The sequence below is a fragment of the Osmerus eperlanus genome, chromosome 19 (assembly GCF_963692335.1).
Source record: "Osmerus eperlanus chromosome 19, fOsmEpe2.1, whole genome shotgun sequence".
Lineage (NCBI taxonomy): Eukaryota > Metazoa > Chordata > Actinopteri > Osmeriformes > Osmeridae > Osmerus > Osmerus eperlanus.
Window position 1 is genome coordinate 13517047 of NC_085036.1, and position 14758 is coordinate 13531804.

General features: G+C 50.4%; 2 protein-coding genes across 5 annotated transcripts in view; both read right to left on the minus strand.

Moving 5' to 3' along the window:
• LOC134040078 (leucine-rich repeat-containing protein 75A-like) overlaps positions 1-1302 on the minus strand; it is a 7428-nt gene extending 6126 nt beyond the window's left edge. The window contains exons 1-2 of the mRNA XM_062486302.1: positions 1130-1302; positions 506-805 (exon numbers count right to left, since the gene is read on the minus strand). Coding sequence (XP_062342286.1) covers positions 506-739 — 234 coding nt within the window. The 5' untranslated portion in view covers positions 740-805; positions 1130-1302. The remainder of the gene's footprint in view (positions 1-505; positions 806-1129) is intronic.
• A 1076-nt stretch (positions 1303-2378) lies between these two features.
• Positions 2379-14657, minus strand: LOC134039872 (polymerase delta-interacting protein 2-like). 4 transcript variants are annotated; one of them, XM_062486017.1, is made up of 12 exons: positions 14461-14657; positions 11760-11835; positions 11504-11601; positions 10413-10512; positions 10208-10283; positions 9982-10089; positions 8033-8169; positions 7873-7899; positions 7493-7618; positions 7194-7273; positions 6049-6165; positions 4786-5913 (listed from the first exon to the last, which is right to left on the minus strand). In XM_062486017.1, the coding sequence occupies exons 1-12, from the start codon at positions 14631-14633 to the stop codon at positions 5901-5903; spliced, it is 1131 nt and encodes a 376-aa protein (XP_062342001.1). In that variant the 5' UTR covers positions 14634-14657; the 3' UTR covers positions 4786-5900. The 4 variants fall into 4 exon arrangements, with proteins under 4 accessions (XP_062342002.1, XP_062342001.1, XP_062342003.1 ...); XM_062486016.1 differs by having other exon boundaries at positions 4788-5913; positions 10413-10515; positions 14461-14656; XM_062486018.1 differs by lacking the exons at positions 4786-5913; positions 6049-6165 and adding an exon at positions 2379-4159 and having other exon boundaries at positions 10413-10515.
• Between the last annotated feature and the right edge of the window lie 101 nt (positions 14658-14758).

The window sequence follows — 14758 nt, forward strand, 5'->3', positions numbered from 1 at the left end:
ACATACACACAGAGAGAGACACACACGCACACACACAGAGAGAGAGACGCACACACGCACACGCACACATGATGATGTCTAGCAAAGCAATGGAAATCAATTCCCGATGGGGTGTTGGGCTAAACCACAGGCTACACAGGACAGATGGATGAAGCGTGAGTTGTGTGCCTAGCCCTTATATTACTGTGAAGGGATTCGCTTCATTGATTGGTAACTGGTTCACGCGGCGTGTTGGTGATTAAAGGGGGCGCGTTCAGCGTCAGAGTTTTCGCATTAAGTGCAACCTCTGTGTAACTGTGTAACTTTTAGGCCTATTTATTATAAAAAAATTAAATATTTCAATCTGTGCAGTTTCTATGAACACAAAGATTGGTGACGGAATGGGCTGCGATGCAAGGTGCACGCACTAACATCGGGCACTGAAAGGATCAGGGTTGGCTGTGGAGCAACATGAGATAGGATTTTCAAGAATATTTTTCCAAGCACAGCGCGCTTAACCACTCACCTGTCGGAGTGTCTTCAGTAGCTCCGTCGCCTCTTCTCGTCTCCCAGCCTTGACAGCAACCAGCACCTCCTGAATCAGACTGACCCGCCGCTGGTACGGTGGCGGAGTCCAGACGCGTCCTACACGTTCACCGGACGAACGCCGCCGGAGCGAGCTCTGAGTCCGTCTCCAAATACCGAGCAGGGAGCAGCTCCCGAGGTCCGAACCGGTTGCTTTCGTTTGATTAGTCCCCATTTTGCGTCATAAGTAGTGTTTCCAAATCTTGTATATGGGTCATCGTTGTCGTCGCCACACAGTCAACTTGATAATGCGTGGGGCAGAGAAAGTAAAAAAGAAACAAATAGAGCGTAAACTATTGATATCTAGACGGACGACGTATAAAAACGACGCATGAACCATCCGCGAGCTCCAGTGTAGTGTAGATAACGGAGTGAGACATGTGCCCGGTAAATACGGATCGTTCCGTGACTCTGACCAGTGACCACCGAAATAGCCTCTACTGTTAGAACGATGCACTTCTGATCCTTGATTATATGATGCACTTTATATATGCCTTATTTGTATGTCGCTTTAGATAAAAGAATCTCCTACATGAATACAATGTGAAATATAATTCTAGCTCACCCACAAGAAAAGGATGCGCTTCATTTTCTTCGGGCGCTTCCAGATTTCAAGTGCGCGCAGAATAAATCCAGCTGCGGACTAAAACACGATGTCGGTTTAACTTCCACACAGACAGCCGCGTGGATAGCAGGGCGCAAAATGGAAAAACCTAATCAAATGATCAAAATTACGATGCACAGATGCACCCATAAGTCGAAAGCGAGATTTCATAGTCTAATAAGACGAAAGATGCCATTCGACAACTTTTGCATTGTTAACTTTTGCATCAAACAGACGATGTTCCAATAGGAAGCTGGAGAGAGAGCAAGGTGAAACACGTCAAACACCAAGCCCATGAAACACGTTCATGAAACAGCCTAATATAAATAAAGCGAACACAGGCCTACACAGACATCTATAAGATCATTAGTTCACATACATCCATTTTTAAACGTAATCAAAAATATGTAAACGCACATTTTGCACATACGGTACATGATCATTTGAATATTGCGGTTTATTATTGATTTGTGTACCAATAACAGAGATAGATGAGAGGATGCAGGAGGGTGAGGGGAGTCCCCAGGGATCCCCAGGGAGCTCCAGGGAGCTCCAAGCATCCCCAGGGAGGCCCAGGGATCCCCAGGGAGGCCCAGGGATCCCCAGGGTGCTCCAGGGAGCTCCAAGCATCCCCAGGGAGGCCCAGGGATCCCCAGGGTGCTCCAGGGAGCTCCAAGCATCCCCAGGGAGGCCCAGGGATCCCCAGGGTGCTCCAGGGAGCTCCAAGCATCCCCAGGGAGGCCCAGGGATCCCCAGGGTGCTCCAGGGAGCTCCAAGCATCCCCAGGGAGGTCCAGGGATCCCCAGGGAGGCCCAGGGAGCCCCAGGGAGGCCCAGGCAGCCCCAGGGAGGTCCAGGGAGGCCCAGGGAGCTCCAGGCAGCCCCAGGGAGCTCCAGGGATCCCCAGGGAGCTCCAAGCATCCCCAGGGAGGCCCAGGCAGCCCCAGGGAGGCCCAGGCAGCCCCAGGGAGGCCCAGGCAGCCCCAGGGAGCTCCAGGGATCCCCAGGGAGCTCCAAGCATCCCCAGGGAGGCCCAGGGAGGCCCAGGCAGCCCCAGGGAGGCCCAGGCAGCCCCAGGGAGGCCCAGGCAGCCCCAGGGAGGCCCAGGGAGGCCCAGGCAGCCCCAGGGAGGCCCAGGGAGGCCCAGGCAGCCCCAGGGAGGCCCAGGCAGCCCTAGGGAGGCCCTAAGTATGAGGGGGTGAGGGAGTGGGGAGACGGAGGTCGGGGGAGCAGGGTGTTGGGAACAAGAAGCTCCAACACAAGGGGGATGTGTCTTATTAAAGCAAACATGAAGAAACAACCGTTATATTGTGAATTTTGGTAACTGTATGGTGATCACTTCAAACAAGGAGCTGTAATCAAGGCTACTACAAACCCCTCAAGCTTAATGTCATATATTCCATGTATATATTTCTGTCGTGCAGCATCAGAGCAACCCTGGCCCACTGCATATCACTCTCTGCGTCAACCAGTTCATTACCAACTAACACTGAATACTCAACCTGGCCCACGGTCGGTCCTGCTTCACTGAACCAACTCATCAGTAGGCTAATATCTGCAATCCCATTTTTACGCAACTTGTAGATGAATAAACATGAGACATGAAGGAACTGCTTGTTTGTTAGTCACAGAACGACTGTTTATTTATCGTGTTCTAGGACAGATATCCAGACTGGGAAACTGAAGAGTTCCACCCACATTATTAACCGTGTGAACCAGAGGGTTCTCTTTGTGCATCAATTTGAATATTTATACTTGCTTTGAATGGTTCCACGTGGTTATTTACACTGCAAAGATATACATTCAGAATGTGGCGCAGTTCCCCTGTGACAACAAGCTTGGACCCGCTTGTGACCCCCTAAATGTTCAGTCTGAATCATTATACACATGGTCTTTTGCCTGTTAATGCCTGCAATGCAGTGACAAAAACTACATGACACCATTCATGTTTAATGTAACTGGCCCCTGTAACAGTACAACTGGCCCCAGATTGGCCCTCGTAGTTGAAAGGGTCTAGAACCACCACTGGGTGAGACAGAGAGAAAGAGAGGGAGGGAGAAACAGAGAGTGGGGGAGAGAGTAGTGAGGCAGAACTGTCTTGATCTGACCGTCACAGTTTGTATCTGAGGTAGGTTGCAGTGTGTTTGAGTGGCAACAAATACTTGTCCTTGTTCAGAAATGGCCTTGGCCTTTTCAGTGAGAACAGGAACTAAAAAACAGCGAAGGGCAAAATTAAGTGCATCACAACAGTCTGAAAGGAGAATTCACATTTGAAATAAGGTTATATCATCCTAAAATAAGACCTTCGCCACACAAGTAAGATTCTTGACTTGGCAGGGTTCAATGCTGCAATTCAACAATAACAAACGGCTCTCTTACAGGGCCCTCGATTATTCTACACGTCTTTAAAAATACTTGCTTTTTCAACCTTACGAAAAAAAATTCTTCTACACAATAATTTCCTACAATGCATCATTTCATGACGTCCGCAGGGTGCTGTATGGGTATTTACCAGCTTTTTATCCGCCAGGACTGAAATAAAAGCCAGACAAGCACTTAAAAAGGGGGTATTTCTGTGTAAATGGCCTCTATAAAGTATAGACCCCTGACAGAGAGTGAATGAAAGACTTATTTATGCGACCAGGACATACTGTGCTTGAGAAATTGTAACTTTTGAGTCCGTACCAAGGCGTTAGACCAATCGGCGCACAGCTGTTTCACAACTCCTTCACTATAACCTTTCAGCACGTAGCACCACATTGACGACCACGTCCAGGCAGTGCAGACAGGTCGGTAAAGTCACGCTGCCGTGAGAACGCCAGCGACCCCAGAGTGAAGCCTGTGTGTGTGCGCCACCTCCCCAGGACCACCCTGCTCTCAGAAGAGGAAGGAGTACGGGCTGTCCCGGTGACCGTGGCTGTCCAGGGAGAAGGAGGGGATGGCCACTTCAAACATGGCTCCCCCGTTGGCGCGCTGGCAGGTGAACGTGCCCCTACGGAGAGAGGAGAGGACCGGTGAGCCACAGCATAGACCAGGAGTGTTGGAGGAGACGTTTTAAATCATCCCCAGCTCACCCCTAACACGGCTCACCCCTAACACGGCTCACCCCTAACACGGCTCACCCCTAACACGGCTCACCCCTAACACGGCTCACCCCTAACACGGCTCACCCCTAACACGGCTCACCCCTAACACAGCTCACCTCTAACACGGCTCACCTCTAACACGGCTCACCCCTAACATGGCTCACCCTAACACGGCTCTCCCTGACACCGCTCTCCCTGACACGGCTCACCCCTAACACGGCTCACCCCTAACACGGCTCTCCCTAACACGGCTCTCCCTGACACGGCTCACCCCTGACACGGCTCACCCCTGACACGGCTCACCCCTAACACGGCTCACCCCTAACACGGCTCACCCCTAACACGGCTCTCCCTGACACGGCTCTCCCTGACACGGCTCACCCCTAACACGGCTCACCCCTAACACGGCTCTCCCTGACACGGCTCTCCCTAACACGGCTCTCCCTAACACGGCTCTCCCTGACACGGCTCTCCCTGACACGGCTCACCCCTAACACGGCTCACCCCTAACACGGCTCACCCCTAACACGGCTCACCCCTAACACGGCTCACCCCTAACACAGCTCACCCCTAACACAGCTAATCATAACCCTGACCTGGTACTCACACACATCACTCCAGTAGCAGGTAGACAGACAGAAACAGACAGACAGCAGGGACAGGCAGACAGGCTTCCCCAGTAACATGGTGTGAATCTTGCTCAACGTTTGTTTATCCTGTAGATCTCAGATGCATAGAATGCGCTGAAGCAGGTGCAAATAAGCATTCAACACGTTTATTTGGAATCGTCAAATCACAACTCCATGTCCTGATCCAGCTGGCCAGGTACATTTGAAATATTATGCGATGGGTTTTAATCACAATGTAAATACTGTGACGATGACATCGAATGTAGCAACAACAAACTTAATAGTCCATGTGGCTTCATGGGTTTCCTCATCATATACCATACATTTCCTAAATTTTTTAAATTAAATATATGTACCACTTATATATTACAATACGTTTATGTTTAAATTACAAAAATGTACACTTGAGACAGCAATTGAGAAGGTTGCAGCTGTTAAAGACTACATAGTCTACAGTATATCTATGTTGGAATACAACCCAGGATAATAATGGTGTGTCTTTTACGCAAATCTGTTGGGATCTTGTTGGGATCTATCAGCATAGTGTCTGCGCTCTGAGGACAGTCCAGCAGCAGAAACCACAGCTTCATCCTCCGAAGCAGTGTTACAGAGGCTCACTAGTGACACAGGTCAAAGTTCATCCGCAGGGTCCCGGGTGTGGGGAACAGACCGCCCAGCGCTGCACTACTCACGGACAATACAACCTCTCAATTCAGGACGAACACGAATCGTGCTTCTTCCAACCGTGAGAACATTCCTTGGGCCTGGGAGTTACTGCAGTAAAGACCTGGCAGCCTGGGCTCCTGCATGAACCTGCACGATCCTGAATGAACCTACCTGAGCCTGTATGAACCTATATGAACCTTTATGAACCTTTATGAACCTGGCCTACTATCCCAGATCCTGCAGATGTGATGGTGGCCCTGGTCAGAGGCTGCATTGGGAGGTGATCTGGGTTGAGGGGGAGGTGATCTGGGTAGGGAGGTGATCTGGGTTCAGCAGAGCTGGCATGGGGGTATCATGCCAGGGAGGTGAAGGGGCCGGGCAGGGCTGGTGTGGGGCATCATGCCAGGGAGGTGAAGGGGCCGGGCAGGGCTGGTGTGGGGCATCATGCCAGGGAGGTGAAGGGGCCGGGCAGGGCTGGTGTGGGGCATCATGCCAGGGAGGTGAAGGGGCCGGGCAGGAAGCCGTTGGGCGTATCATCTTTCTTGCTTTCGAGTGAAAAGGGCGGGATGCGGACGTCAAAGAAGGTGCCGTTGGGCCTCTCGAGGCGATAGGAGCCCCTGCAGAGGGCGAGAGACAAGCACAGGCGAGGTCAGAGAACAGCCCTCCTGCCTGGCCCCCTGCTCTGGTAGGGTGAGAGGCAGAGCCCAGTATGGCCCCCCCCCCAGCCCCCTACTCCGGCCCCCCAAGTGTGACCCCCCAGCCCCCACTCGACTCCCAGCCCCAGCCCCCCCAGTGTTTCACCCCACCCCCAGCCCCCACCCCCAGCCCCCAGTATGGAATTCTCTACTGGATTTACCCACACCTTAACAGTCAATACAGACATATAACATAAATATGTTCACACGGAAACACACAGACTTTGTATTCCCCATCTAACAATCACCTTCAGCACCGAGATAGAAAGTCTAACACAACTCCAGATGGACTAGACACGAGTCGAGAGTAGACACCAATAATGAAGGGAAGAATCCAGTCTACAGGAAACTGTACCAATTCCAGCGGTGGCCTTGACAGCTCCCAGACTCTCCCTGATGTACACCACCCCCAGTACCTCTGCTGTTGTCACCTGAATGACAGTGATGTAGCAGAGATGACTGTTTGTAATTACCAGACGAGGGTGAACACTGCTGCGATCTGCTGCTGTCTCCCTCCCTGCGGGGGGGCCGTGACTCAGGGAACTTATGAAAGCAGAGACTTAACTGTGTCAGGCTCTGTCTGACACAGCATGGGAAACGAGCCTCAGCTAGCTATCCTCATCTGAATATTATCCCATCTGGTGAAACTTCTGAGACAAGCATACCAAAGAGATCCATTTCCCAAATATGCTTTCTAAATATTCTTTATTAAAAATGTTCAAAATGTATTTTATATTTTTTTCAGTGGAATACATTTTAAAGTTCAAGCTAATTTTCAGTTTCAGTAAAAATATCAAGTCAATGAGTAATCTTGTTAAATAATCCTGACCTCAAAACTGACCAAGATAATCATGATTATGATTTTTGCCATAATCGAACAGCCTTAGATTGTAATTCTGTGTGTGTTTGTATATTATGTGTGTGTGTGTGTATAAGTGTGTGTGACTTACCACATGTGTCCGCTGGGTGCTTGCAGGGAAACATGGCTGCTGTACTGGAAGGCTGGCTGCTCTTTGGACAACACGGGCTCCTGAACACACACACACACACACACGTTCAATGCTAAAAGCATTTACACTTTCAATAAGCTCACACACACACCTACAGACACACATGCCTACAGACACACACACACACACCTACAGAGACACACACACCTACAGACAGACACACACACACACCTACAGACAGACACACACACCTACAGACAGACACACACACACACACACACACAGGTGGAGGTACGTACACGGCCCACAACCCCTCGTCCTCTGACGGTCTCCAGGGTTCCTGACAGGCTGAAGATCCTCCAGTGCCTCTCTCTCAGCTGCACCACCTCCTCCCCCAGGTTCTCCAAGCGGATACAGTAGCGCCACTGGGGAGCAGGGACACACCTTACACACACACACCTTAAACACCACTACACACACACACACACACCTTAAACACCCCTTTACAAACAAAAACACCTACACACACACCTTAAACACCCCTTTACAAACAAAAACACCTACACACACACCTTAAACACCCCTACACACACCTTAAACACACCGTAAACACCCCTACACACACCTTAAACTCCCCTACACATATTTCCTTCTCTGGGAGAGATGGTATGACACTTACCCAATACACGTTGGAGTTCTGGGCCTCCTGGTGTTGGAGAGAAGAACACACTTATCAGCTCTGATGCACACACACACACACATCAGCTCTGATACACACACACACACACACACACATCAGCTCTGATACACACACGTAGAACCCAGGCAGAACCCCTTACCCTCATGCCCATGTAGAAGGGGATGACAGTGACGCGGATGTTGTCGGTCGTCTCGCGGTGGACGTCCGACAGCTCCAGCCAGGGGTGGTTCTTCTCCTGCCAAGCCCTCAGGGTGTCCTTGGGGGTGAAGGGAGGCACTGGGGGAGGCAATAACATTGGTGACTTGAGCAGTGTGGTTGTGGTGGAGGGCTGGAGCAGTGTGGTTGTGGTGGAGGGCTGGAGCAGTGTGGTTGTGGTGGAGGGCTGGAGCAGTGTGGTTGTGGTGGAGGGCTGGAGCAGTGTGGTTGTGGTGGAGGGCTGGAGCAGTGTGGTTGTGGTGGAGGGCTGGAGCAGTGTGGTTGTGGTGGAGGGCTGGAGCAGTGTGGTTGTGGTGGAGGGCTGGAGCAGTGTGGTTGTGGTGGAGGGCTGGAGCAGTGTGGTTGTGGTGGAGGGCTGGAGCAGTGTGGTTGTGGTGGAGGGCTGGAGCAGTGTGGTTGTGGTGGAGGGCTGGAGCAGTGTGGTTGTGGTGGAGGGCTGGAGCAGTGTGGTTGTGGTGGAGGGCTGGAGCAGTGTGGTTGTGGTGGAGGGCTGGAGCAGTGTGGTTGTGGTGGAGGGCTGGAGCAGTGTGGTTGTGGTGGAGGGCTGGAGCAGTGTGGTTGTGGTGGAGGGCTGGAGCAGTGTGGTTGTGGTGGAGGGCTGGAGCAGTGTGGTTGTGGTGGAGGGCTGGAGCAGTGTGGTTGTGGTGGAGGGCTGGAGCAGTGTGGTTGTGGTGGAGGGCTGGAGCAGTGTGGTTGTGGTGGAGGGCTGGAGCAGTGTGGTTGTGGTGGAGGGCTGGAGCAGTGTGGTTGTGGTGGAGGGCTGGAGCAGTGTGGTTGTGGTGGAGGGCTGGAGCAGTGTGGTTGTGGTGGAGGGCTGGAGCAGTGTGGTTGTGGTGGAGGGCTGGAGCAGTGTGGTTGTGGTGGAGGGCTGGAGCAGTGTGGTTGTGGTGGAGGGCTGGAGCAGTGTGGTTGTGGTGGAGGGCTGGAGCAGTGTGGTTGTGGTGGAGGGCTGGAGCAGTGTGGTTGTGGTGGAGGGCTGGAGCAGTGTGGTTGTGGTGGAGGGCTGGAGCAGTGTGGTTGTGGTGGAGGGCTGGAGCAGTGTGGTTGTGGTGGAGGGCTGGAGCAGTGTGGTTGTGGTGGAGGGCTGGAGCAGTGTGGTTGTGGTGGAGGGCTGGAGCAGTGTGGTTGTGGTGGAGGGCTGGAGCAGTGTGGTTGTGGTGGAGGGCTGGAGCAGTGTGGTTGTGGTGGAGGGCTGGAGCAGTGTGGTTGTGGTGGAGGGCTGGAGCAGTGTGGTTGTGGTGGAGGGCTGGAGCAGTGTGGTTGTGGTGGAGGGCTGGAGCAGTGTGGTTGTGGTGGAGGGCTGGAGCAGTGTGGTTGTGGTGGAGGGCTGGAGCAGTGTGGTTGTGGTGGAGGGCTGGAGCAGTGTGGTTGTGGTGGAGGGCTGGAGCAGTGTGGTTGTGGTGGAGGGCTGGAGCAGTGTGGTTGTGGTGGAGGGCTGGAGCAGTGTGGTTGTGGTGGAGGGCTGGAGCAGTGTGGTTGTGGTGGAGGGCTGGAGCAGTGTGGTTGTGGTGGAGGGCTGGAGCAGTGTGGTTGTGGTGGAGGGCTGGAGCAGTGTGGTTGTGGTGGAGGGCTGGAGCAGTGTGGTTGTGGTGGAGGGCTGGAGCAGTGTGGTTGTGGTGGAGGGCTGGAGCAGTGTGGTTGTGGTGGAGGGCTGGAGCAGTGTGGTTGTGGTGGAGGGCTGGAGCAGTGTGGTTGTGGTGGAGGGCTGGAGCAGTGTGGTTGTGGTGGAGGGCTGGAGCAGTGTGGTTGTGGTGGAGGGCTGGAGCAGTGTGGTTGTGGTGGAGGGCTGGAGCAGTGTGGTTGTGGTGGAGGGCTGGAGCAGTGTGGTTGTGGTGGAGGGCTGGAGCAGTCCACCAGCCAGCAAAGCTCTACCTTTAGATGCGTCAGACGTCAGGAACCTGTCAAACAGCTCGTGCTGGATGGGGACCTGATCAGTTGAGTTATACGGAAGGATGTCCTCATGGCTCACATAGTCCAGGCCTGGGGGGGGGTTAGAGGGGTGAGATAGAGACGGGGGGAGGGAGAGAGATGGAGGGATGAGTCAGAGAAATGGTGTGATGTAGAAAAAGACAGCAAGCTAATCTTGTGTGATCGTCACCTGGGATGGCGTAGAGGGCCCTGCTGTCGTCGTGGTTCGCCAGGAACGTCACTGCCTCTGTCTGGGATCTCTGAGACTGACAGAGAGAGAAGAAGAAGAAGAGAGAGACAGAGACAAACGGATATTGGTCTTAAAACAGTGGAGTGAAACCCGAAAAGGTCTGGTTGAACTGTGGTGTTGGTAGAGCGTGAATATCTGGCCTTACAATGTGTGGACAGTCCCTGGTGTCTATCAGGACCTGGTAGTAGGTATGGGTCTTCCCCTTCACCTCCTTGGAGCCGTGAGCACCTGGGGTCTCCGTCTTACTGCTGGGAGAGGAGGGGAAGAGAGGAGAGGGGAGGAACAGAGGAACAGAGGAGAGAGGAGGAAGAGAGGAGAGGAACAGAGAAGAGAGGAGGAAGAGAGGAACAGAGGAGAGAGGAGGAAGAGAGGAGAGGAACAGAGAAGAGAGGAGGAAGAGAGGAGAGGGGAGGAACAGAGGAACAGAGGAGAGAGGAGGAAGAGAGGAGAGGGGAGGAACAAAGGAACAGAGGAGAGAGGAGGAAGAGAGGAGAGGGGAGGAACAGAGGAACAGAGGAGGAAGAGAGGAGAGGAACAGAGAAGAGAGGAGGAAGAGAGGAGGGGAGGAACAGAGGAGGAAGAGAGGAGAGGAACAGAGAAGAGAGGAGGAAGAGATGAACAGAGGAGAGAGGAGGAAGAGAGGAGAGGAACAGAGAAGAGAGGAGGAAGAGAGGAGAGGAACAGAGAAGAGAGGAGGAAGAGATGAACAGAGGAGAGAGGAGGAAGAGAGGAGAGGAACAGAGAAGAGAGGAGGAAGAGATGAACAGAGGAGAGAGGAGGAAGAGAGGAGAGGAACAGAGAAGAGAGGAGGAAGAGATGAACAGAGGAGAGAGGAGGAAGAGAGGAGAGGAACAGAGAAGAGAGGAGGAAGAGATGAACAGAGGAGAGAAGAGGAAGAGAGGAGAGGAAGAGAGGAACAATGGAGAGAGGAGGAAGAGAGGAGAGGAACAGAGGAGAGGAACAGAAGAACAAAGGAGAGAGGAGGAAGAGAGGAGGTGAAAAGTGGGGTGATGAAGATCAGATTAATTCGATGAGATTGTCAGCCACTATACTTTTTCTGGGGCTTAGTGTTGCTGAGTTTAACAGATGACATTCTACATTAAACATACTGAGAATGTAGACATGTGACGCAGTCAACCACAAACTAGTGTCCGTGTACATACGTTCAAGTGCTTTTAGTGATAAGAACATAGCTGTTCATCGTTGTGTTGAGGACAGGCCTGTTTGACCTCTCACCTGTCAGCTGTAGGCGGAGTTACGTCACGGTCGTACAGACGAGCGTGCCAGGGGAACAGCACAATCCCCCTGTACCCAAACACACTGTGCAGGAACAACTAGCACGCACACACACACACACAAACGCACACACGCACACACACACAGAGGTTTGACTTTGTGTTGGCAAGATGGATTGTGAACAGATTGTGATAGATTTCATGTAATGCAACAATAATTAATATATATATATAGAGTTGAGCAGGCAGGCTCTCACCTGGCCTGTCTCATATTTGCCCTGCTGTTTAGGAGACTCAAACACTCCAACTGCTTCTAGAACCTTCCCTTCTGGCCTGTGAGAAAAACAACAAACTGTCGGAGTTAGTTACATAAGCAGCAACACCGAAGGGAGTGTGTGTGTGTGTGTGTCTGTTGCTGCTTGTGTCACATAGAGAGCTATGGAAAAACATGCTCAGATCACTGGCATGTGGCTATGACACACCTCCCAGGACAGAGTGCAGGCAGCACAATAGCAGCGCGTTGTCATAGTAATCATGTCTTCATACCGTAGACGCATTCGTGTAAGATTGGGCAAGTCTTGTGGTGCTCAGAGCCAAACTATTTTTTATTGAAAAACGTTCTCTTTCCCCAAGATAATCCACAGACATTGCCGTCCTTCTACGCGGTGATATACGGTTGATCGTTGTTGTGCGATGAAAAGAAAATAACTCCTACATGAAACTCCTCACAACAAGATCTGTGGATTATTTTGAGTAGCCGCGTTTACAATGACACTATGTACATTCGAGCTGACATATGTACAGTTAGGTCCAAAAATATTTGGACATTGACACAATTTTCATCATTTTGGCTCTGTATACCACCACAATGGATTTGAAATGAAACAATCAAGATGTGCTTTAAGTGCAGACTTTCAGCTTTAATTTCAGGGTATTTACATCCAAATCAGGTGAACGTTGTAGGAATTACAACACATTTTATATGTGGCCCCCCCCTTTTTAAGGGACCAAAAATAATTGGACAAACTAACATAATCATAAATCTAATTGTCACTTTTAATACTTGGTTGCAAATCCTTTGCAGTCAATGACAGCCTGAAGTCTGGAACCCATAGACATCACCAGATGCTGGGTTTCGTCCCTGGTGATGCTCTGCCAGGCCTCTACTGCAACTGTCTTCAGTTCCTGCTTGTTCTTGGGGCATTTTCCCTTCAGTTTTGTCTTTAGCAAGTGAAATGCATGCTCAATTGGATTTAGGTCAGGTGATTGACTTGGCCATTGCAGAACATTCCACTTCTTTGCCTTAAAAAACTCTTTGGTTGCTTTCGCAGTATGCTTCGGGTCATTGTCCATCTGCACTGTGAAGCGCCGTCCTATGAGTTCTGAAGCATTTGGCTGAATCTGAGCAGATAATATTGCCAGAAACACTTCAGAATTCATCCTACTGCTTTTGTCAGCAGTCACATCATCGATAAATACAAGGGAACCAGTTCCATTGGCAGCCATACATGCCCACGCCATAACACTACCTCCACCATGCTTCACTGATGAGGTGGTATGCTTTGGATCATGAGCAGTTCCTTCCCTTCTCCATACTCTTCTCTTCCCATCATTCTGGTACAAGTTGATCTTGGTCTCATCTGTCCATAGGATGTTGTTCCAGAACTGTACAGGCTCTTTTAGATGTTTTTTGGCAAACTCTAATCTGGTCTTCCTGTTTTTGAGACTCACCAATGGTTTACATCTTGTGGTGAACCCTCTGTATTTACTCTGGTGAAGTCTTCTCTTAATTTTTGACTTTGACACAGATACGCCTACCTCCTGGAGAGTGTTCTTGATCTGGCCAACTGTTGTGAAGGGGTTTTTCTTCACCAGGGAAAGAATTCTTCTGTCATCCACCACAGTTGTTTTCCGTGGTCTTCCGGGTCTTTTGGTGTTGCTGAGCTCACCAGTGCGTTCTTTCTTTTTAAGAATGTACCAAACAGTTTATTGAGCCACACCTAATGTTTTTGCTATCTCTCTGATAGGTTTGTTTTGATTTTTCAGCCTAACGATGGCTTGCTTCACTGATGGTGATAGCTCTTTGGACTTCATATTGAGAGTTGACAGCAACAGATTCCAAACACAAATACCATACTTGAAATGAACTCTAGACCTTTTATCTGCTCCTTGTCAATGAAATAACGAACTCCCATGAGGGAATAACATACACCTGGCCATGGAACAGCTGAGCAGCCAATTGTCCAATTACTTTTGGTCCCTTAAAAAGGGGGGTGCCACATATAAAATGTATTGTAATTCCTACACAGTTCACCTGATTTGGATGTAAATACCCTGAAATTAAAGCTGAAAGTCTACACTTAAAGCACATCTTGATTGTTTCATTTCAAATCCATTTTGGTGGTATACAGAGCCAAAATGATGAAAATTGTGTCAATGTCCAAATATTTATGGACCTAACTGTATGTCGAGGTAGGGCCTACCTGCGTAGAGGTAGGGTTCACTAGCCTGCTTTAGAGTCTAAACATTGACTTACAGAACAGCGTGCACATATGGCTAATAGTTCAGTGGTGGCAACGTGTTAGGTTAGTCGAAGAAGAACGTAATCAGTGCTAAAGTTCAACTAAGCATTAAAAGCGCTAGCTATACTTGCTATTGAGTCACATAGATCTAGCCGAAAAGACAGTTGATCAACAGTTTATTCCAATTTGTGCAAACCTATCAATTTCTGGTAGACCGTATGAAGATTTATGCAGTGACATAATACTGACATTTCGATAGTGGGCGAGCTGACCTTGCCATAACGAATCTGGCAAATATGATTAGTTAGCTATCAGTTAGCTAGGGCAACAAAGTCGTTCTGAGTCACAACGGTTAACTTGGAGATTATGAATGTGGCAACATGCAGTGACATTACTTAGCTGCTAACTGTAGCGCTACAGTCGGTGCAACGCTTACCTTGACGACATAAAGCGTTTCTGTTGAACGCTGAACAATCCACATGTAGAACAGGATATACTAGGTCCAGTATGTCTACTGGTTAAATCTACATTTAATACCCTAATTGTGTGTTTTCTACTATATTTGCTAACACTGGACAGCAACGTCCGACGTATGACACACGCCGCCATCTTTGTTTAGGTAAAGGTAGCGTAGTTTCTTCTTCGTTGAATTTGATTGGCGGATCACATCCAACTTTAAGGTGCGTATACCGTCACCTACTGGGCAAGAGTGTGGAGATCTCAGATCTCATCTC

What these genes read in the sequence shown, in the direction of transcription:
- LOC134039872 (XM_062486016.1), bottom strand. Translation starts at nt 14,633, where the DNA reads ATGGCGGCGTGTGTCATACGTCGGACGTTGCTGTCCAGTGTTAGCAAA. An exon ending in ACTCCGCCTACAGCTGACAG is followed by an intron (nt 10,516 to 11,503) that starts GTGAGAGGTCAA and finishes CTCCTCTCCCAG; the next exon opens with CAGTAAGACGGAGACCCCAG. An exon ending in GACGTCTGACGCATCTAAAG is followed by an intron (nt 8,170 to 9,981) that starts GTAGAGCTTTGC and finishes TGCCTCCCCCAG; the next exon opens with TGCCTCCCTTCACCCCCAAG.